A 25,226-nucleotide genomic window follows, 5' to 3' on the forward strand; every position below is an offset into this window, starting at 1 on the left:
TGATTGGACGCTCCTGCGTTAAGCTGAAATGAAACAAAAGTCACCGACTTTTATCATATTACGCAAATTCCTAGTCAAACAACTTAAGCTTGGAATACAACACACAATGTTTGCCCCAATTTAGAGCCTGGAGGAACCAATATGGAGATTTTGGTAAGTCGACATATTTCACAGAAAATCTGTTTTATTTTTATTTTTTTTGCTTCAAACTATGATTCCATCTAGTCATATTTGATTTGAGACAATTTTATAAGGCATATTGTTTTCATTTGTCATTGCATCGTTTAGCAATTAGGCACGTGCTTCTGCTTTAGTTTGTGTTTGCAACAACTTCTGCAAAGTCTGGTAGTGTGCAATCCTTAGTAACATTTACAAAGTCAGCAAGGGACTTTTTGTTGGTATTTGTCCATCAATTATTGATTGGATTTTAAAAAGTATTGGTTCTACATCTGATTGCGATTGGCTCAACTGCTAAGTGGCTTTACATATGTCAGCAAAGAGAAGCGAGTCTCATCATAGGAAGACAAGTAACATGCATTATGGGAAAAAAAACGGTCAATTTTGATTTCTTGATTTAGAAAAATGTAAAAATACAAATAGATCTTTATTTTCAAATCTTCAAACTTTATTGCATTGACTAAAGTAATCAGCCTTAGAATGTAAAAACATGGGTTCATTCTTGAATGTCATGAGACAATCTTGATTTTTCAATATAAATATTCAACATTCAAGTGAAAAAAACAAACAAGAAAAACATCTTCCATGTCTTGCATTAAAAAAAGTGATCAATACATAGTACTAGGCATCACTAAATTATACTAAAATACAGAACTAAATGTGAGACCTAGCCCAAGATATCTCTGTATTTGCAACAATATAATAATGGCAAATCAAAATATCAAATTATTTTAGTGTTTAAAAGTTACATTTAACATCTCTCCCCTTAAAAGTGCTTTATGAAATAATGTAACATTTACAGCTCACACAAACATCACACAATCTGACTTGCACCTTATTAAAACTACACAATGCACATTGGCCACTTTACATATTTATGAGATTCAGAGGTGGCAAATGCAAATGATTGTCTCTGAGATCAATTTGATCCAGCTAAACATGCTATCGGTTTTCTTCAACCCTTAACCCGTAAAGGGACAACATAGCGAATCAGAGAAGAGGTGTTGGTCATGCGGTGATGGGATGACCGGAAGACTCCTGCAAAGCTTACACTTACGATGGCTTGAACAATGGAGTGTCTCTTGTGAAGCGTCTGATCAGTGTAATACTGATGTGTCATCAGACCAGGCTGTTCTCGTCTCTGACCAATGAGAGGACACTGCAGGCTGTAGAACAATTACGCAACCGTGACTTTGTCAACATCTCACCACTCGGACATTTTCCGTGGCCTCTGGAGAGGCAGAAAACATATGTCAGCTTCACTAACACAGAAAACATTACATGGGTTATGATATTTATTTGCTCAGACAACATATTTCTCCTGAACATATTTCTAGGAATGTCTCCTCATCAGTGACTCTGTTGCAGCTAAATCTGCTCTAATAGCATGATCAAAAGGCAACCATGGGTTAACCTCAAACCACATTCATTCATCCATGCAGTGCCAAAGCACATCTGAAAATCACCTCAAGTAACTTGTCATTTTATGTTGCAACTACAAATGTCAATAAAGAGCACAGAATTCCACAGTGGAATTAAAGGAAGACTCCACTTTTTTTTTTTAATTTTTGAAAATAGGCTCATTTCCCAACTCCCCTAGAGTTAAACAGTTGAGTTTTACCGTTTTGGAATCCATTCAGCCGATCTCCGGGTCTGGAAGTAGCACTTTTAGCTTAGCTTAGCATAGATAGATCATTGAATCGGATTAGACTGTTAGCATCTCGCTCAAAAATGACCAAAGAGTTTCTTTATTTTTCCTATTTAAACTTGACTCTTCTGTAGTTACATCATCATGTATGAAGACCGACGGAAAATGAAAAGTTGTGATTTTCTACACTGATATGGCTAGGAACTATACTCTCATTCCGGCATAATGATCAAGGAGCTTTGCTGCGTATCATGGGAACTCTTCATTTTCCATCAGTCTTAGTACATACAGTATTGTTCAAAATAATAGCAGTACAATGTCACTACCAGAATAATCCAGGTTTTTAGTATATTTGTTATTGCTACGTGGCAAACAAGTTACCAGTAGGTGCAGTAGATTCTCAGAAAACAAACAAGACCCAGCATTCATGATGTGCACGCTCGAAAGGCTGTGCAATTGGGCAATTAGTTGAAAGGGGTGTGTTCAAAAAAAATAGCAGTGTCTGCCGTTGACTGTACAAACTCAAAACTATTTTGCACAAACGTTTTTATTTCTAGGATTTAGCAATCCTGTGAATCACTATTTAGTTGTATGACCACCGTTTATTTAAACTGCTTCACATCTTTGTGGCATGGAGTCAACCAACTCTCAGCTGTTATTCCACTCCATGATTCTTTAACAACATTCCACAATTCATTTACATTTCTTAGTTTTGCTTCAGAAACAGCATTTTTGATATCACCCCACAAGTTCCCGATTGGATTAAGGTCCAGGGATTGGGCTGGCCACTCTGTAACATTAATTTTGTTGGTTTGGAACCAAGACTTTGCTCTTTTACTTGTGTGTTTGGGGTCATTGTCTTGGTGAAAACCATTTCAAGGGCATTTCCTCTTCAGCATAAGGAAACATGACCTCTTCAAGTATTTTAACATATGCAAACTGATCCATGATCCCTGGTATGCGATAAATAGGCCCAACACCATAGTAGGAGAAACATGCCCATATCATGATGCTTGCACCACCATGCTTCACTGTCTTCACTGGGGCTTGAAATCAGAGTTTGGGGGTCGTCTCACAAACTGTCTGTGGCCCTTGGACCCAAAAAGAACAATTTTACTCTCATCAGTACACAAAATGTTCCTCCATTTCTCTTTAGGCCAGTTGATGTGTTCTTTGGCAAATTGTAACCTCTTCTGCACATGCCTTTTTTTAACAGAGGGACTTTGCAGGGGGTTCTTGTAAATAGATTAGCTTCACACAGACGTCTTCTAACTGTCACAGTACTCCAGACGGTCTTTGATCATACTGGAGCTGATCATTGGATGAGCCTTTGCCATTCTGCTTATTCTTCGATCCATTTCAATGGTTGTCTTGCGTTTTTTCTCACATCTCTCTGGTTTTGCTCTCCATTTTAAGGCATTTTAGCTGAAGAGCCTATAATTTTTTGCACCTCTTTATAGGTTTTCCCCTCTTCAATCAACTTTTTAATCAAAGTACGCTGTTCTTCTGAACAATGTCTTGAATGACAAATTTTCCTCAGGCTTTCAAATGCATGTTCAACAAGTGCTGGCTTCACCCTTAAATAGAGGCCACCTGATTCACCCAATTGCACAGCCTTACGAGCGTGCATATCATGAATGCTGGGTCTTGTTTGTTTTCTGAGAATCTACTGTTTGCCACGTAGCAATAACAAATATACTAAAAACCTGGATTATTCTGGTAGTGACATTGTACTGCTATAATAATACTGTATGTATGCTACTATAGAAGAGTCAAGTTTTAAATAAGAATAATGCAGAAACTCTTTGGTCATTTTTGAGTGAGATGCTAACGGTCTAATCAGATTCAATGATCTATGCTAAGATAAGCTAAGCGTGCTACCGCCAGACCCGGAAATCTGCTGAATGGATTCGAGCACGCTAAAATGGTGAAACTCAACTCTAGGGGAGTTCAAAAAAAGTGGAGTGTTCCTTTAATTATTTAATTTACTTAGTTAATAAGTAAAGATCAAAGAGAAATAACTTTTGATCAGTAATATGCATTGCCAAGAACTTCATTCGGACAACTTTAAAGGCGATTTTCTCAAATTATTTTTTTTTGCACCCTCAGATTCCAGATCTTTCTAATAGTTGTATCTCAGCCGAATATTGTCCGATCCTAACAAACCAAACATCAAATGGAAAGATTATTTATTCAGCTTTCAGATAATGTTTAAATCCCGGTCCAGGGTCACACATTCATTGAGCTTTCAGTGTGTTTGTCCTCTTTTTTGGAGCTTGACAACTGTATGAAGGTTTGGCATGATTTAAAGGTAAATACATGGCAGACTTTCTATTGTATGCGAGAGTACCTGCTCTCTGGGATGAGGTGTAGTGTGCGGTAGAGGTCAGCAGTGGAGGGCATCTTCAGCGGGCAGATTTAGGTGTGGAGAACACAGAGTTGGACTGGGACTTGGTCGCGAGCGGTGGAGTGGACTGCAGTTTGGCCTCGGGTTCTGTACCTAGAGATATGCAAATGTCAACTACAAAACAGAAATGCAGTGCATGTGAAACAGTAGATCTCCCTCACTGGTCACCGGTGAAGAGGTGTCAGACGTGACTCACTGACTGCTAATGCACCGTACGCTTCAGACAATGCAGGTCTTTTACGGTCTACAAATGGAGTCATGTTCAAAAACTGGGTCTTCAGCCATGCAGCTCGATCTTCTTCAAACGATTTTCTCTAAAGAGGCAAGAAACAAACAGATGCATCTTATTTCCATGCTACATAAAAGTTTCTCGAAACCTTTCAAGGAAAATGTGATTTCTCAATTCGTGCCCCCCTTTAAAGTTTTAACTGTAATAAAGGTATCTGTATGTATTCAGTACCTCGTGTCCCAGACGAATAGCAGCTTCAGTGAAGTTCTTCCTCTCTCTCTCAAAGTTCCTCTTCTGTTCACTGAAGAGCCTCCACCCCTCTTTGAGCCGCTCTTTCTCCTCCAGCGTGTAGCAGTCGTTCAGCAGAGCCGCAGTCTCCTCATCACACGGCGAGCTCAGCTGCTGCTGGAAGCACACACCAATTAAAGAAAGTTCAAGGAATAAACTAAAGGGAACAATGCATCGGTATGTCCTCTAAATCTAGATGTCTTCAGGAGAACACAATGAATTGTATTAGCAGCACTTCAAAATGTGAAGAAATTATCTTCATTACTTTTTAAATCATTTTCTACAAAATTAGCCCAACTAGAATGTGGAAATAACTTTTACTGTACATTTGATCACACAGCAAAATTATTATTTTTTTTTGTTTTGTTTTATTTTTCAGTGCAAATGTCTAAAGATTCTTAAAACAACATGCAAAATGACATGGTTAAAATTTTAAAAAGAAAAAAATAAATCAAAATGGAGTGAGTTTAAAAAACAAAAAAAAAAGACAAATATCTGCCAATGGGCCTAGAAAACAAAACACACAAAAAAAACTTAATTCAATCATTTTTGTAAACAAGATTTTTCCTCTTGTTTTTGCACCATCGAATTCTTCTAAATTAAAGCATGTTTAGATATTTGTATTGAAAAACAAGACAAATATACAGACAAATATATATATTTTATTTGATGCCATGACTATGAAATTAAAACTTTAAAAATGTAAAATATTGAATAAAAAAAAAATCTGCTCCAGTTTAAGACCTTTTCAGACTTTTTAAGACCCACAGAAACCTGATTTTATGATCTACGTTTTAGCACAGTTTATGCTTGGGACCAGAGACACCGAATTAGATATATTCATACGCAAAATATCCATAACATGAGACAACACACTGGGTCCACTGACAAAATCTGACCTTGGGAGTTATGTTACTGTAAGACGGAGTTATTGAGAGTTTGTTCACCTGCAGAAGCTGCTGCTGCATGTGGATGAACTCTTTACACTGCTGTAACTCCAGTCTCATCCGCTGCATCTCGTCCTCGTGCTCCTTCCTGGACATCATCTCGTGTCCCTCGAGCTCCTGACACGCCACCAGCGACACTGCAACACAACCACTGACATCCATTACACAAGACACGAGAGAGAACTTGCTCTGAAATTCAGCATCACCATGTATGGAAGCCCGTTTCCACCACTAAATAAAAAAAAAATAAAGGTAATATTGACTTTTTATCTCAGAACTGTGAGTTATAACGTCAAAATAGCTAGATATAAACTTGCAATTCTGAGCTTTTTTTTCTCAGAACTGCGAGTTAATATTTTTTGCATATCAGTTGCGAGAGAAAAAAACCTGAATTGTGACTTCATATTCACAATCGCTTGTTAAAAAGTCAGAATTGCAAGATATGAACTCGCAGTTCTGGGAAAAAAAAGTCTGAATTGTGAGATAAAAAGTCACTATAAACAGGCTTCCCTCACTATGGTTTGCAAGAACAAGAGCAATAGTTAACCGAAGAGCAAAGCGTAACAGTATATTTGCTAGGGCCCTATATAAACGTATACATTTTTTTAGGACTTCATTTTAATGTTTTAATTAAATTTTAATTATCGATCAAATAAAGTTGTTTTTCTGTCTGCATTCGGTGTTGTGTAATCAAATGACGGCATAAAACATTAACAACTGAACTAATCTTCTAATCAAATGAAAATGTAAAGTTATGTACTGTAATGTCAATATCAAGCTATTAAAAAAGCATGGCTGAAGTTTGTTCCTAAAGTACCTGAGCAACTGAATGAGAAAGTTTATGTCATTTCACAATGGATTCTTTTCTCAAGTATTTTGTCTATAGGGGCAACTGGTTCATTTTAATCTGACTCGGCCATAACATATATAGAAAGAGGTAATAGACTTGAAATGACATGTTTGTGACGGACAGAAATGTTGAACGTATTTTGATGCTCACTCCATAATTTCACTGCCAGAAAAAAAATCTGAAAATGCATGCTGTGCCCCTTTAAGAATGAAAGCATCAGTCAGCTGCTGAACCTTGGCTGTCGAGTCTCTCCATGTGGCTCTTGAGCTTCCTCCACTGCAGGCGGATGCTGTTGGTGAGCTGCTGGCGGACCCGTTCACACGACTGCTCCAGACTCTCTCTGCTGCAGTCACCAGGCTCCTCCTCGTCCTCACACACAGCCTGGTGATGCACGTCCTGCATTGTATAATGCGCAAAAGTAGACAAAAAAATGCCTAATTAGCCATGGGTTGGAAACATTATGATTTTGAAGTCTCTTCTGCTCACAAAGTCTGCATTTGTTTGATAAGAAGTACAGTAAAAAAAAAGAGTAATATTGTGAAATATTATTACAATTCGAAATAATGGTTTCCTATTTGAATACTCCTGTGATGCAAAGCTGAATTTTCAGCATCAAGAACCATTTATTTGGAATAGAATCTTTTGTAACAATAAAAATGTTTTTACGGTCACAATTTAATGCATATTTGCTGAATAAAAGCATTCATTTCTATTAAAAACACTCACATATACAAACATTTGAACGGTACTATATCATGGTTTGTGAATTAATATTAAAAGTAGAACTGTTTTAAAACTGATAATCAAAAATGTTTCTTGAGCAGCAAATCAATGATTTCTGAAGATCATGTGACAATTTAAAAATAATACGTTGATTTACAGGATTTTTTAATGATTCAAAAAGAGGATGCGAGTAGACTTCAGACCTGCTCGAGGCTATCATCTGCTGGCTCGGGTTGGACGAGGACTTTCTTGGGGCTCAGAATAGCGATCATGTCCTTCTTCATGTGCTGCAACACTTTTTTAAGCTCCGAGTTCTCCATCATCAGAGATCTCTGCCGCGTCTCATAATCACCCAGCAGAGCCCTGTACATCTCGCCCTCATGTCTGACAACACAAGAGCAACTGTTTCACTGGGAGAGATACGAATCATGTCAAAGCCCCACATGAGCGCTGGAGGTTACCTGGCCTCTATCTTGCTCGTCTTCCAAAGGCCTCTCTTGCCATCTGACCTTCCCACATAGTTTGACATTTCAATGGCTGAACACATGAAAACAGAGAAGAGAGGGATACTGTAACCTTGGACAGACTGTTCAAATCCTTCTGGAGAAGGTGAATTTTAACTGGATCTCCTAAAGCAGCACTCACAGAGTTTCTTGTCTCTCTTGTCCATTAGCAGCTGGTTGAGACGCTCCTTCAGTTTGGTGCACTCTCTCTCTCTGCGCTTGGTGTCGTGGTTGTACTGTGTGGCACGACTGGAGATGATGCTCTGCAGTTTCTGTACCTGCATCATGTTTAATACACAGTAGTGAGGCTGCTGTGTGATTATTATGCAGGGTATACACACAGTACACCGAAGAAGTCTTAAAAACATACTCATCATTGAGGGGAAAAAAGGTTTTCGATTTAATAAATTAACAAACAAAACAAGAGATCCCCAAACATCTTGCTTTACAACATAAACTACTCTGAATATCAATGTGGTCGGATTAGGGCATGTTTTTCTTCAGTAGAACAGTAAGAAAGTGTTTAGCTGAAACCGTGCTCATTGGTGCAAGCAAGTCACATTGAGAGTCATATATCAAAAGCATATTATACATAAAATGTAAGACTCTGGAAGATTTAACCAAGGCTTTGGATTACAGGTAATAATAATGCTGTAAATAATGTGCAGTTTCTTGCACAGACTGATCGTTTCACTTCATAAGACCTCAATATATCGCTGTTTTTGACTCTTAAAATGACTGTAGCAGCACAGTTTCGGCTAAATATCTTTACTGTTCCACTGAAAAAAAAAAAAAAAAGTCACCTACATCTTGGATGGCCTGAGGGTGAGAAAACTAACAGCTAAATTTCATGTGTGTGTGAACTCTGCCTTTAAGTGAGCGGCCATTAGTGGATACTGTATGGGACACATTCAGGACAGACAGTGTTTCCACTGTCACACGGGGCTCATTTTAGGTCAGCCAGATTACATATAGACACAGCGAGCACATATGGTGGGAGATACATTGCTATTGTGCCTTTTACATTTCAGACTTAGTGTCTGAGAAAGAAGTAGTTTAGTTGAAAGTAGCAGCTGGAACAAGAGTGCACTAGTTAATATACTGCAGCATGAAGGAGTGCAGCTGTCATCTCCGTCGGACCATATGAACGAGTTTCTCTTACTTCCTCTTTCTCAGACTTGAGGCAGTTCTGTAAGGTTTTGATCTTCAGCTGTAGCTGTCGCTCTCCCTCGTGCAGACCTGAGTTCTCTCTCCTGGTGTGCTCCAGCTGATCCTGAGACAATTACACAACAGCAGAACAAATTAAGAGTCTCCTAGCTGCCCCACTGTTTCCACTTACTTCACTTTTTTATGGATAAATAATTAATTAACTCGGCGTCACAAAATAGATTAGAAAATGTTTACATGTTAAATGTGTTCCTGGTCAAGAATTTTTTTTTTTTTTTTTTTTACAATTTTCTACCATTTAAAATTAAGTCATCATAAACAAGACATCAAAACTATGTTTGTGAAATCTGGTTAAAAGGGGAAAAAATATATAAATTCATAAATAAAATAAATTAGATATTTAATAAATCATCTCAAAGATAATACAAATAAATTTGCATAATTTCCATCTAGGGCTGTCACGGTTAAGAAATTTCCCCTGCGGTTATTATGGGTGGCTCAATAGCGCGATATGCGGTATTACCGCTGGGGTTTTTTTTAACATACCTAATTTATCCTGATTTTGCTGCATACAAAGCTTTATCATTGAGTTATGTAGCATATATTGTTGCTTTTTTAACTGACAGAGAGACACGTTTTAAAACATTTTTGTTTATTGTTAAATGCCAAACAGCAACAAGAACATGCTTTTCCAATAAAATATTTTTTTAAGAAATCCAAGAGTTCTAACACGTATTACACATGTATTTGCGCGCGACTTTGGACAGCAGCGGATTATCACGGCACTGGCCCACCAGGACAGTGGATTCGCGTTGGAGTCGATGCACTCCTCATGCAGAAAGCGCGTGAGCTAGTTATCTGCTCACGCTCTCTGGGCACTGACGCGGAGGTTGTCCGTGACTTCAGCAGGTATGCCTGTTACTTTCACGGCTGTATTTTACAGATTTCACAAAGGCTTCAGCTACTCCTAACTGTCGGCCGGTCTCAGCTGTTCTTTTTGATGTTGCTCCGCGACCTGATGCTTGAGGGGGCAGCTGCGCTGGATGACAGGGGACACTTTAAAATGCTTACGGTGAAAAACGCTTAACATGGCTTAATGTACTAAGATAGTGATATTAACAGAATTCGCTATGGGAGGAAAAGGCTTAATGTGTTATTAAATGCGTTGAATTCATATTCAGGGATCATCTGATTTTTTTGTAGATAGTATACTTTATTAAAATGATGTTTAGTGAGTTTGGTCTGTTAATATCACTGTATTAGTACATTAAACCACGTTAAGCATTTTAGAATGTCCCGATGACCTCAAATTAGATGTATTGCCGCGTCACAGGAAACTTTTTGCCGCAAATGTTGCATATCGGCTCATCTAAATTCGCTGGCTCGCCCTTTTCATTGGGTTGAAAGCCGAAATGTTCCCAAACTGGTGACGTGAAGTTAGGTTTTGGGACGAGATCGAGCGCCTCCCATCGTTTCAGCCGGCCTATTCGAAAACAAACGAAGCACCATAAAGCTACAACGGCTCGCGAGAAAATTACAGTCGTAACCATATTGTATCATTAATTTATTTAACATTGAATGCACAGTGACAAATTATAAAAACAAGAAGACCACAGCCTCATATAAAAAAAAAAAAACCTGAACATCATCCTGAACCTGAACAACCTGCTATCTTTTCTCTGTGGTTTGCTTGTCAATAGCGCGGTGTTACAATATTGCAGTTATCGCGACAGCCCTATTTCCATCACTTTCCCAGTCCTGGAAATGACAAATCCCTGTGCAATGTTTTTTGTTCGATTTGTCTGGAGTGATGTAGAAAGCGGCGTACTTTGAGTCTACAGTTGCTGTGCTGCAGATGCTCGAGGTCACTGCTGCTCTTCAGCTGCTGGGTCTCCAGATCATGTAGTACTCGCTGAGCTCTCTTCTGCAGCTGAAGTACTTCATAGAGCAGGTTCAAAACCGGCACAGCGCTCAGAACGCCTGCTTTAGTCTCTAAACTGACTCCAGTCAAGCCCAGCGAACACACCTCCTGAGGAGAACCAAGTGAAGTGAAGTGAGTGAAGTGAAGTGACATTCGGCCAAGTATGGTGACCCATACTCAGAATTTGTGCTCTGCATTTAACCCATCTGAAGTGCACACACACAGAGCAGTGAACACACACACACACTGTGAGCACACACCCGGAGCAGTGGGCAGCCATTTATGCTGCGGCGCCCGGGGAGCAGTTGGGGGTTCGGTGCCTTGCTCAAGGGCACCTAAGTCGTGGTATTGAGGGTGGAGAGAGAACTGTACATGCACTCCCCCCACCTACAATTCCTGCCGGCCCGGGACTCGAACTCACAACCTTTCGATTGGGAGTCCGATTCTCTAACCACCAGGCCACGACTTCCCCAAGAGAAAACCAAGAGAAACGTCTCAATACGAACAACTCAAACAATTATGTTTTGTGTTAAATATTTATACATACAGTATTTTGTTTAATAGTAAAGTAACTTAATATGCATGATTTAACAGTGTTTTCACCAAAGAGTCAAGACAACATTTTTATTTTATGTTAAATTAACATTAAATGCAAACTGGCATGCTAGTAAACAGTGATGGGTTATTGCATTAAATGTACTGAGAGCTACTTTAGATTACTTTTCTCCAAGTAAATAATAAAAGTAACGCATTACTTTTTAATTTACAAGGAAATATCGGAGTAACTTTTTCAAATAAGCAATACCAGTTACTTTGTTTTCCCATGTGGAGAGAAATCAGCAGCGCAGAGGCATTGTGTGTGCTGTGTGAAGATGATGAGGATACTGTAGTTCTAGACTAAATGAGAAAATGCATTTACTCACACAAAAACAGATTCAGTATTCCTCGAAATGAATAAAAACAGTGAATATGATGCAAACCTGTATTTAGTTACTTTTTAAGTAGTAACACAATACATTACTTTTAAAAGTAACTTTCCCCAACACTGCTAGTGAAAAGCCAGAGAACTTGCATTGACCAGACTGGTCCCCTATAAAGGTCATATTTTGAGTTAGATACATGACTTGTGTTGGCAGTTTGAAGTAGACCCTCATCTTGAGCAAAGTGAATGTAAACCCCACAGATAATGTCCAAATGAACAATTCATTTACAGACATACATAATAAAAACTATATCTCAGTTACGGATATGCACCAAACCATGTCATTTTAGGTCAAAGTATTGACTCGTCTTGTGAAAATAGATCAGTGGTTTATTTTCTTTGTACGATTTTAGTAGTTCATTAATATCCAAGATGCTGGGTCATTAGCTGACACAATGTGAACACCTTCCAGAAGTTACTATAGAGAAATACATGAGAGTCCGCCAGTTTATGAGCCTGTGAAAACATATCCACAAACTGACAGAAAAATGACACCTGTTCAAAGTCAACATCCAGGTTATAAGATCTGATTAAAGTATGCAAAGAGGCCCAACCTGCCAGCACAAATATATAAAGTTGAGCTCTTCGATAAAGCCTGTGAAGCAGAAACGCCTCTCGTAGAGTGAGCCTGAATGCCGAGAGGAGAAGATAAACCATGCACAACATAAGCAAGTCACATCTTTCACCCAATGCAACATCCGTTGTTTTATAGTGGCAACACCCTTGTTGCATCCCCGAAACACACAAACAACTGATCAGATTTACACTGGATCATGCAGTCTACGTTAATCACCTCATAGGACAAAACATATGTGGTCTCTCATTCTTCTGTGACTCAAAGAAAAGAGGAGAAAATGTCTGCAACAAAATCTAGAGAGCAAAATGAAGTAGAAGCTTCTTTTGAAATGCAACCTAGCTTCGGCCACAACGAAACCAAGACTAGACTGGGAGAAATTGCCACTACATACACCTAAAATGGAAAAGAAAGAAATATCCTCGACAAGCAATGACAGCACTAAAACAGAAGGGCAGGGAACCGTGATTGAGCTCTCTGCACATGATGCAAAAAGCCACAACTTAAGAGTATAGTGTCCTAGATTGTATCTGCATAATCTCCGGGTCAAAAGATACAATTAATTACAGAGCTCCATTCAAAGACTAGGCTAAACCAGTTTCTATATTTCCTGCCAGGGATCCCACATGCTGCCCCAAGCCTGAAAGTGTAAACCCGTTCTGATTGGTATTTTCCAAGGAAGCTTCTCCAGGAGAGACACCAAATCCGAGAACAATATGGTGAAATGGCCAAAATGGTGACAGCGGCACTCTGTCCACCCGGACCCTCGCAAGAACTGCTTTCCAGTTCCTCAAACCTCTGGCTAATCAGACCAAAACCGGCCCTCAGTGACAGAAGCTTGGTCTTCACCCAAAGGTCCAAAGAAGAATGGGTATAAATGCATTTCCCTTAGCGATTTTATGTAACAGACCACTGATTCTTTCCATCCTGATGACCACATGACATTCGTCTGGACCGGAAATGTCTAAAAAAAAACATCACCTCCAGGTAGTTTGTGCGCCACATGAGCTAATCTCAACAGTTTTAAAAATATAAAATAAAAAACTGCACAAGACACTTATCATAACTCGCCTTACAGTGACAGACTTTGCCCAAAGGTGCAAACCGCTGCCCTTTTCCAGCACTAGAAAATACTGGATGTAGAAACCAGATTCCCCCTGGGGAGGAAGTGTTTTATCTACAGCTCCTTTCCTCTTTCAGGGAGTAGGTTATCTGCCATAAGATCTGAGCTTTCTGAGCTTTTGTGGGGAGTAATGAGGAGGGTAGTGCACCTCTTTTATATGGTTTGCATAACCCAACAAGAGACATTCAGCAGATGTTGTCATTCTGCCAAATGAAGAGAGGCATCAGACATTTTACAGCAGATACCTGAGAAAGAGGGTCACTAAGACTCATGTGAGGACAATGCAATCATTAGAAAGCCTGCTACGTCTCCAGTCAGTGCATGAGATACGAGTGTATCAGAACACCCTGTGCATCTATCTGTAGCAAGCCTTCCCAAATGGGACCTTTAAGTGGCTGAGCAGCAGGTAAAACCTATCCCAAAATGGAAGAGCATATGGCCTGACTCAGTATAATGGGTTCAGCATGCACCATAGGGGCAACGCTTCATAAAAGCACAACATCGTAAACTCCTGTGCACTGTAGTCATTGACATATGGAACACACACAAAAAAAGATTGTTGTTCAAGACCTTGTTTAAGATGTGAAAAGTGGAAAAAACAATAAAATAGAATCTCAAGAGACTGTGAGAAGAATGGCCATTCTCTAAATCTGGGCTTGTCCTCTGTTGTGATCCCCATCATTAAGCAACCCATTTTGTATATTTTGTGGATATGAAAAGCCAGAGACTAATTTAGTGGACAATAAAGTGACGTGACATTCAGCCAAGTATGGTGATCCATACTCAGATTTCGTGCTCTGCATTTAACCCATCCAAAGTGCACACACACAGAGCAGTGAACACACACACACACACACACTGTGAACACACACCCGGAGCAGTGGGCAGCCATTTATGCTGTGGCGCCCGGGGAGCAGTTGGGGGTTCGATGCCTTGCTCAAGGGCACCTTGCCGGCCCAAGATTCAAACCCACAACCCTAGGGTTAGGAGTCAAACTCTCTAACCACTAGGCCACGACTTCCCCAAATGTTAATAAATCAACAATTCATTGCATTGCCAAAAAGTCCCGACTGAGCAACAAGAGCATCCTCGACTTTTCTCTCACACATATCTGTGAGATTCAACTAGGGTTGTAGCTATCGAATATTTTAGTAATTGAGTATTCTACCAAAAATTTAATCGATTAATCGAGTAATCGGATAAAATGTGTTTTTGCTTAATTAAAGTGCAATATTAATTATGCAAGAGAAAATAAGACTCCTGGGTCTTGTGACGGTCACGGAGGGACCACACGTTCAACATGGACGTTAATACGCACACATACGTACAAACACACACCGAGACTGTTTGGTGATACAAGAGTTTATTATTGATCAGAGAGTGAATGAAATACCTGTAAACTATGTGTATTGTTCCCGTGTAGCGTTTGTCCCGTGATTTTTAGAGTCCTGGTAAGAAACAATGGCAGGAATTATTGGTTCCGCTTAGGGTGGGAATCTACTATGTGTTAATTAAGCGTGGGGGTTTCAGGGGCAACGTGGCCGAGTTGTTGCTGTTATTTCCTGTTTAATGTGAACGAATTAATAAAATCAAAGTAGATTTATTAAGTAGAACATCCTGCCAATATGTTTCTTTCAGGCTCTGTATATTTAAGGGAACATGTGTAAAGTGTTTTCTTGAGTTTGTCCCTCCACATGTGGTAATGGTGCTGGCCACCCGTATAAATGTGAATGTCTTTGTAATGGAAGGTAGTCTGTGTTTGTTTCTGCAGTGGAGAGTGTGGCCTGAGGGTTGCAGGTATTTTATTCACTCTCTGATCAATAATTACAATAAACTCTTGTATCACCAAACAGTCTCGGTGTGTGTTTGTGCGTATTAACGTCCATGTTGAACGAGCGGTCCCTCCGTGACCGTCACAGGCCTCTTAAAATGAACAACTAAGCTTCCTTTTTTAGAATGTTTTTTTTTAAATGCATAGAATGCAATGCATACATCATAAATAAACATTTAATTATTACCCATTGTTTCGCTGTCTGTACTTGTACTGTGAACAATGACAAAAAAGTTGACAGATGAATTAAGTGCATTTAAGTGCCATTCAGTTGGGGTTTTAAAGCATTTTCTGAGATGCACATTAAACATTAAACACATAAAACATTAATTTAATTTATCTTTTAATTATTGAAAATTAACTTAACTTTTTGGTAAACAAAGGGGATTTACTAATAAAAATAAAACATGGAAGAAATGTTTTGTGATTACACCTTTAAAAAAAAAAAAATAAGGTTTGATATTTTTTTTTTTTTTTGTAGTAGGCTTCTGCTGAACAATAGTCTTTAACCGGACTTTTATTTTGACGGGTTGACGTACTTTTACAGTTCTGTGTATGTGATGTGAAGCTAGTTTTACTCAATCAAACGGCCAAATGCTGATGAAGTGACTGTTAGAGCAGTTCTGGAGATGTTGTTCATGTGTTCACGTCTTTATTTAGTGAGACAGCAGACGCTGAAATCATCGCAAGCATCACACGTGCTTCAGTGTGTGTAAATAATGGAAAGTCGCGCTTCTGCGCCCTTCATTAACACAGACACGCAGAACATGCAGGATTCATATTTAAATAGTCTGTTCCGGCTTAATATTTACAGATATTAGTCCATATCGTGATTTGATGTAAGTGCAATGACCTATTTTTGATTAATTCATTAAAAAATTGGCAAATTCCGTGCCACTCCGCGTTAAACTGTAAATTCCGTTTTTATGACTGGATTCCGCGATTCCCTCCGAGTTTTCTGCATCGCGGAAATCATAGGGCCCTAGTTGTGGTATGCCAGCTCTATCCTGCAATGGACACACGCCCACGACGTTCTCTTTACGTTTGCCCGCGACCTCAAACAAAACACTGCTGACTCCTTGCAGTATGTGACTTCGGACGCAGCGCTTGTGTCTCCTTCCGCTTTTGTGGGTGACGTAAACGCATTGTGTCACATTAAAAAAATCATTACATTTACATTACATTTATTCATTTAGCAGACGCTTTTGTCCAAAGCGACTTACAGATGAGGACAGTGGAAGCAATCAAAAACAACAAAAAGAGCAAAAACAAATTTTAAAAATCATTGCGAAAGAACCTGACTGAGATTTAAAAGAGGCTTCGAGGCAGAGGAATTTGCCTCGATCAATTTTTGTAATCGAGTTACTCAAGGAATCGTTTCAGCCCTAGATTCAACCATAGATGTCTCTGGGTCCCACCAACCCTGCCACAGAATGACCAATCGTGCAAGCCATATGATGCCAAATCAGTCACTCATCTGAGTTCCTTGACTGCCTCTGAGTTTACATTTAATCTATCATGACGTGTCACAACATTCAGAAGCTCAAATTAAGCCAAAGAGGGACACATTTCCTGAATACTTGTTGGAAAGAGCACTGCTCTGACTATTTCCCAACTCCTCAAGAGTCCAATAGAGCAGTAGAAAGATATCTCATCCAGATATTCCTCACATGCAACCAGATAAATACACAGCACTTGGTCTGGTTAGAGCGAGAGATAGACCCAGACTCATGAACCGGAACCAGAATGGATAGCTAATTTTCTCCTTTACTCAAAGATGGCAAACCTTGAGCGAAGGACTTCATTGTAAAGTTATTCCAATGTGAGATATTCCAAAGAGCCATTTAGTGTGGCTTGAGAATGACAAAGACCCAAACTCTTAACTTACTCCTCCTGTGTGTCCTACTCATGATGAAACAAGGACAAGGAGTCATACAAATACACAGCCAATAAATCCACATCATTCTGTACAGGCATCAGACAATCGTCACACCTGGAGGGTGTTCCCATAGGTTCACTCGAAGACTCAAAGTAACATTACTCTAAATAATCCTAAGAGCTAGAATTACAGAGTCTTAAAGCCACAAGTACATCTGCCCTGTCTCTCAAATTAGTCCAACAGGGTTGAAGCCCCACATGCGCAGTTCATTTGAAGTTACATGTGCATGACCACAAGAAATGGAGCCTTGTGGGGAAAAGGGACAATCTTTGCTTTGCATTTAATCCAAGTAATTAAACATAATGCAATAATGCAATACATTCGAACTGCTCTTGTAGTGTACCTGATTGATATATGCGATGCACTGCGGTATGTTCTCCTCGGTGCAGAACGCACTTATCACGCTGTAGGAGGTTTTGGGCAGAGCCGTGGAGGAATGCAGCGAATGGTGAGAGTTTTGCCTGCAGGGAGACATGCTGATCCCAGAAATACTGGAAAGCTCTTTGGTGTCTGTACAGAAGACAAAAGAAAAGGCAGAGCCCGTTATTAAAGCCTGGCGAAACCAGGAGCTGACCTGGGAGAATTCAGTTGAGGAAAAGCATTCAAATAATAATAACAAAAAATTACAAAACACTATGCGGTGCATTTGACAACGAGCATTTCAGGATGTCAGGAAATTTGGAAAATATGAGACAATGGTCTAGAAGTTTGAAAAACTAGGTTTTACACATGATCATTCTGGAGTTTAGGAAAAAAAGAAAATCATTTTGTTTCTAGGCCTCAAAAGTAACTAGCCTCGATGAAGTGCAAATCTGACCTGCTGGTGGCGCTAGAGGGATTGAGATATCAGATTTGTTATGCTAATAATTCAGATTGCCCATCTGGATCTTATCTGTGTACCGCATTTCATAACTTGCTGTGATAGAGTCAAAAGTGGAGGAGGACAAGGACAAGACAGAGTCTGTACTTCGGTGAATTGGCCCCTAATTAAAATTCATTATTATTTCATTCATTATTTGCTCAACCACATGTTATTCCCCAGCACACGTCTCCTAATTTTCTTTCCCATTTTTGAACAATCTTTACAAAGCTTTTTTTCCCAATACAACAACAGATAATACACATATCTGTTAAGGTTTGCAGATATGGTCACTATAAACTGTCTGTTTTATGGAAAACAGCTACATTAAGATTCTTCCTGTGTGTTCCAAGGGAAGAGAGTAACAGCATACATGGGACGAAAAAAAGACACTTTATTTTTTTGGGGTTAACTATTCCTTCCAATACACTACAGAACTAGCTTCAATATAAAGCAACATTTCACAGATCAATTACAAAGCATGGTTAAATTAACTCAGTCTCTTAACAAGATCAAGCCAAGAGTCCCGGACACAACGTTCCCATGTTTGCAGCTCACCGAGAGATGGATCTGGCATCATGGCAGGAGTCCACCAATCTCCCACGAAACCTTCAGCTGGGATGGGATTCTCCAGCGTCCTGCTCATCCAGATGAGATGCGAGGCCAAAGCGAGAGGCTAGCACTCGGACATCACGCCTGAAACAGGATAGACGGCACACTGGATTACCCAGCAGAAGGCCTGTGAAGCCGGATTACACAGCCTGGAATACCGCTGCAGGATTACCAGAAGCACACGTGACGAAGAGCACTGAGCAAACCAAACCAGTGTAGATCCTACCCCACAGCAGATTTCATTCACAACAGTCAAGAAAAGGTCAGACTCCAAAGACTGAGTTCAGAGTTCAGAAAAACACATGGATGCATCACACCATGAGTCCACGACAAACAGTGAATGCAGGATATCACAGATGTGTACATAATAACAATTATAATAATGCATGGAATGATCATTTTAAAAAATAAAATCAGGCTTGCATTGCAAATTGTGATTCTTGTCTCGTTTTCCAGTATATCTAAACATTTTCAAATCAAGATACATTCTGCTCTGAAGCAAAATGGCTCAAGACATCACTCTCGCTTTCTGAAAAATTAAGAGAATCTATGCTTAAAACAACTAAACAAATATCTGCCAATGGGGTTAGAAAAAAACTAAAAACAAAGATCTTTTTTCTTATTCCACTGGGAAATGTTTTCATGAGAATGCTTTATATCAGTCTATATTTTACATTAAGCAGAAGAATTATGACTTAGGCCCAAAATAATGCCCTTTGGAAAATTCATCTGCATGCATTCATTTTTCATACGCTTTTAATCCACACCGTCAAAGCAGTTTATATATGCATAGTACAATCTGTACAGTACATGCATTTTTTGTATATATAAAAATACATTCAATGGACATTTTCAACTGTTGTGACACTTTTCCATTATGCATATTTAGCTAAACATATTTCACAACATAAAAAAAGACTCAATTCTAGCATCTCTGATTGTTTTTTTCCCAAGCATTTTGTGCGCGCAAAACAAAACCCTAGTAAAGTATGTAAACATAAATATAGGCTACAATCAAGATTTTTGGTATAAGTAATCTTTAAGGTGTCTGGTATTGATATATGAATGCACAATTATTCAGTTTTGTCATGTGATGGTCATATAATGTGTAAACATGTTGATGGTCACAATAGTGAAGGCTGCACTGAAAGCTTGCAAATTATTGCAACATACTGCACTAAATTAAAAGTTCAAATGTTACATAGAAGTCACAATATTGATGTTGTAATAGGTAGCTCTAATATGACAAATTTTGTGATATATATTTTTATGAACAATATTATGTTACAATAAAGTAAAAATTTTGAAATACATTGATGGTTGGACTTTTATCTCAGTATTACTATCAGTGTTGTATAAAGGTTTTTAAGCATAATAGTAACCCTAGAATGTGATCAGAACAGTTTAAAATAATAAGAAGAAAAAAACATTAACATTACTAATGACATAACATTTGGATATTTTCATGTCTGGGAGAAATGAGGGATTAAACGGGTTAATAAATCTGCTTGAGCGATTCTCGATTAGGAAACATTAACAGCAGAATTAAAACAGTGTTAGCAAAGAACTGCACAGGTAAATTAGAGCATTAGCCTGGCACTGCAGTGGTGATGCTTGAAGAGGGATTCAAACACGTCTCTGTAGGCAGCACACGACATTAGAGACACAAGCGGAGCTTCAACTTTAGCACAGCGGCTAATAAACACAGACTCACCGGTGCACTTACTTCAGGGGACCCGAGCGAAGACAGAGCAGCATATGCGCGCGGATTACACTGATTATTAGTGTGTGTGTGTGTGTGTGTGTGTGTGTGTGTGTGTGTGTGAGAGAGAGAGAGAGAGAGAGAGAGAGAGAGATCATCGGATGATTTGAAGTGCAACTCAGTTCTTCAAAATAAACAAACACGACTCTCATTGGCCAGCCTGTTGTCAAGCAACCAGCAACTCGCCGTTTGATTGGCTGGATCGTCTGTAACAACAATCAACAGGTGTTCAGCGTCTTCCGCATAACATATATATAGACACTTGACTGATTTCTCCATTTACTTGAATTTATATTATATCTATTTAACCGATATTTACTCGCCTTGTTTCTTCTATAAGGTCTAAACTTAATGAATATATATATATACGCATAACATATAATGCAACTAAATAAACACAAATATAAAAATAAGTCAAAATACTCTCTCTCATTATTGTTATTATCATTATAATTATTTTAATCACTTTGCTCTTTAGTATTTAATGTTGTGTCCCTTCTGTACTGTGTAACCATGGCCTATACGTTTATCCATGTTTTACAGCCAGTGACTTGGTTATCTCCTGCTGATGTCATATTTTCATGTGTACACACGCTTGATAGTTAATCAGGAACTCAAGACCAAGGTCTGAGTCAATATATTGGCAAAATTGAAATGCTTAGTTAGCAGATTGACTGTTAGCAGATGAAATGCATTCAATCGCAGACTCGTCTTATTGTCAGTAAATAATCATTCCACTAGACTGCGGGATTGCTTTGCATGATTGTTTCTTTGTAGTTTTGTATGATTTCAGTGTGCTATTCATATGCGGCTTGATTTATTATTATACATTATCATTATATACATTATATGAATTTATTACTTTTAATTTATTATCATTATCAATTGCTAACAAATTATATGTTTGATCTTGTATATTAGTATATACTAAGTTATATATATATATAGTATAATAATACATATGTAATCAGAATCATTCTTACTTTTCAATCCATTAGTTACATGCACCGTGTACAGGCACCATGCTAACACAACATACGGCAAGATTTTTCTACTCCCTCTTAAAATATGCATGTTTTATTATTGCGGTTAATCTTTTTTTTTTCATGCTGTCCACAATCCTGTAAGAAAAGACATGCAACCCATTTTGGTCACAACCCTCCAGTTAAAAGCCACTGGTTTGGAGCAGTGCATGAGACCGTGAGCAATGCACAGTTTCCTCATCATGCAGCTTCAGCTGCAGTTCACACAAAGAGCACAAAGGTACCAGAAGGTGGAGGAATTTTCATCCATCACGTACTTCCCCGAGTTTGATGTGTCCTTGCATTCAGCTATGAAACCCTGCAGCTCTGATAACGGCAAACCATGCTTCTGAAAATGCTGCAGTTAAAAAGAGAGCAGAGTCAAGTGTGATCATTCATGGTGCTTACTTTGACTATTTGCATCATAGATTGACAGCTGTATTCTGCTGCTGTGTGAACAAGGCCTATTACTATAACTCACAGTTAGGGATCTGAACTAACACTAAGTATTAAACTTTGAATCAGCAACTTGCTTATAATAGATCACACCCTAATAACGTATGTGTTAGCTATTTGTTAAAAACAGCTTACCACAAAACCAAAGCATGCGCTGGCGATGTGCTAAGAACCACTTAGTTATCACAAACCCAAAGCATTGTGATGGCAAGCTTGCACAGGAAACCTAAACCCAGTTTTGGTTGCTGTTGTTGAGCGCTGTGTGCTATACGAGCAGCAGGCTTTAATATACATACCTTGATGGTTTCAGAAGTGTCTGTGATAAGGGCAGTGAAGAAGCTCAAAATCATGGATGTGAAGAGTGGGACAAAGGTGTAAATTACATTCTGCTGAACATCCACACCAGATCATTCTCATCCTGGAGGTCAGTGAAGGTTGAGTAGACTTCATCACTGTTAATCATGGAGAAAAGACAGCCAGCTACCATTCTGAAGGTCCAAAACAGAGGAGAAATAAGAAATGTTCTTCATAAAGAAGGGATGTGATTATTTTATTTTATTTTATTTAAATGGCTTAAACATGCTTGATATATGGGTAGCTGACATTAAATACTTTTACACCATCTAAACTATTTTTAAACAGCAATTTTTTATAAGTTTTTTATGCATGCAGCTTTTGTGAGATCATATTAATTTATAAACAACACTGAATATTTAATCTACTTATTTGTAACACTACATAGCCAATTTAAAAAAAGGGATTTGCATATGGCAGCAATAAAGTCAAATTTTTCACAGTTTAAAAGAGCCCAGCAAAATACTGCACACATCATAATCCATCAGATCCTGAAAACAAGCCAATTACTGACATTAGCGCTTAGATCTACTGTACCTGTCAGCTCATGAAGAGGAAGAGATTGTGACTTATTTCCTACTGACATACTGAGTCAAGCTGCCAACTGAATGGAGAAAACGCCTGAACCTCTGCCTGCTTCAGAGCGACTGGATGCACTTCATGGCCTTGTTTTTGTGTTTTTTCTTTCATTTGTTTCAGGACGGAGAGCTGTTGTTTGTTTAGTGGACGATGTTTGAATTCTCTTTGATTTGGACTGCTGATTACATGTTTTTGATCTATAAGTTTCCAAACATATCAAACTACTGTATGTTGTGATGGCTTTTCCTTTTTATGTACAGTATATATGGATATACAATGTCCTGCCAGACAGTTACCAGTACATCTTTGTTTTGTTTGTTTGTTTTAAAGTGCATTTGCATTTCCTCGTTGAGAATTTTTATGCATAGTGTCATAAATTTTATTATTGCAGTGAATTATTTATTTATGTAAATCATTTGACTTATGATATTTACAAGGCTGGGATACAGTTACGTATATAATAAGGATACATTTAAGTTCCACCTTCTTTTTTCTTTTGCTTGATAGCTAGAATGTCTTTTCTGTAACATGCTCACTTTAATGTCTTAAGTTTCCGACTGTATTCCTGTAAAACTAAAACTTTATTCTCAAACATTACTATTTTTATCTCATGCTCATAAACATGAATAGAATAGAATAGAATAGTGCATGTATGGACTTGCTGAGTAATTGTAGAGCTGTGCTTAAAGGTATAGTACAACCAGAAATGAAATTATACTGTTAATTTAAAAGTAAATAATGTTCAGTTTCTTGCACAGGCTGATCGTTTCGCTTCATAAGACCTCAGTATATCATCAGGAGCCATTGCTATTAATTTGATTAGTTAAAAAGTAAAGTCAATTTTAATTAATTTAATTAAATGAATCACCAAGGAGCCTGGTTTTTAAGATAAAAAAAAATCTTATTTACTGTTCTACTGAAGAGAAAAAGGTCTACGAGAGCGAGTAAATTAACAGCAAATTTTCATTTTTGGGTGAACTGTCCCTTTAATGGGACGGCCATATCCAGGAGAATTACAAACTGCAAGAGAATGCTGTTGTAGACCGAGCGTGTGCAGACAGGATCAAACAGATGGATGAGCTGATACTGATACTGAAGGTCTGCTGGAACAAACACACACATCTTCACTAGTTAGTGCATGGACAACACAGGTAAATCAGTGACTAGAAATGTGTTCAGCATCCTCATTTTTAGTTGCTAAGAGACAGACATTGCATAACTGATGATATGAACGTTTCTCAGAAAAAAGTTTACTAGGTTTAATACAAACAGTATTTGGACTTTTTTGGTTGTCACAAGCCAAGCCAAGTGAGAATTTCCTCACAAAACCTCCATTTTAACAGTCATAAAGTGAGATTTAAGAGTAAGTCGTTAAACTTTTAATATTTGACAACTGTGTTGTTACAGAAATATCAAAGGGCTGACAGTAATATCAATTTTTCAGCATATGATGAAGAATGAATCTGTGCAATTAACTTTTCATCCTCAGACCTGCACTAGAACATGCGGCAAGACAAGAAATCCCCAAAAACATCTATATAACTTACTAATAGATGATACAAGCTTTCCCCATCATTCTGATTTCATTTTTGACTTTCCAAACCCAACTGATATACTTATTTTATTTGTTAACTTTTTTTTCACTAACACAGACAGAAATAATAATACAAAAATTAACCTTTGTCATGCATTTTTTTTCTCTCCGTGCAGTCGTCTTAAAATGCACATATATATATATAAGGGGAATCAATATGACCCCAGTTTTTGCACCTCTGTACAGTTACTGTGACAAACGAAGCCTGTCATTACTCTTCTACACCTGTGTAAAATTAAGAGGAACTAAATAAATCACCTGGCCAGCAAAAAAATCATAAAAGGATCATGAAAATTAGCTCTGAGAAAAGTTGTGGCATTACTTGTTTTGCAGATATTTAGTATCTAATCATTCATTCAAGATTCACGTTGAAGCCACTGTATATGTGATAATGGACTTACTGTTTTGCTTATTAATGATTATGATGATTGCTGATTTTGTTGAGAGGGGATTTTTGTGTTCTTTGTGTGTTTTTGGTCCTGCACTACAACTAACGTGAGCCAGAAACGTACCTTGATTTGTCCACTTTGTGCATGGTTGTCAAACTTGATCTGTAATCGAACACAGCAGATTACACACTTTAACGAGTTAAATTCAACCTGTCCAAGGGGAATTCTGAGTCTGTTTTTCTCTGGCTCACTCTGAGAAATAAAGAACTTGAGAGTTTGGGACAAAACGG

General features: G+C 38.3%; 1 protein-coding gene across 1 annotated transcript; it reads right to left on the bottom strand.

Annotated features, from left to right (window-relative positions):
• Positions 1-603: 603 nt before the first annotated feature.
• Positions 604-20,625, bottom strand: LOC132155290 (afadin- and alpha-actinin-binding protein-like). Its single transcript, XM_059564169.1, is given in 15 exon segments — positions 604-1,408; positions 4,176-4,239; positions 4,242-4,325; positions 4,429-4,546; positions 4,693-4,866; positions 5,697-5,833; positions 6,780-6,927; positions 7,473-7,653; positions 7,731-7,806; positions 7,915-8,050; positions 8,935-9,045; positions 10,768-10,968; positions 17,653-17,819; positions 18,727-18,864; positions 20,507-20,625. Coding segments are annotated over 14 exon segments (1,797 nt in total). The 5' UTR covers positions 18,815-18,864; positions 20,507-20,625; the 3' UTR covers positions 604-1,296.
• Between the last annotated feature and the right edge of the window lie 4,601 nt (positions 20,626-25,226).

Source organism: Carassius carassius, chromosome 12 (assembly GCF_963082965.1).
Source record: "Carassius carassius chromosome 12, fCarCar2.1, whole genome shotgun sequence".
Classification (NCBI taxonomy): Eukaryota; Metazoa; Chordata; class Actinopteri; order Cypriniformes; family Cyprinidae; genus Carassius; species Carassius carassius.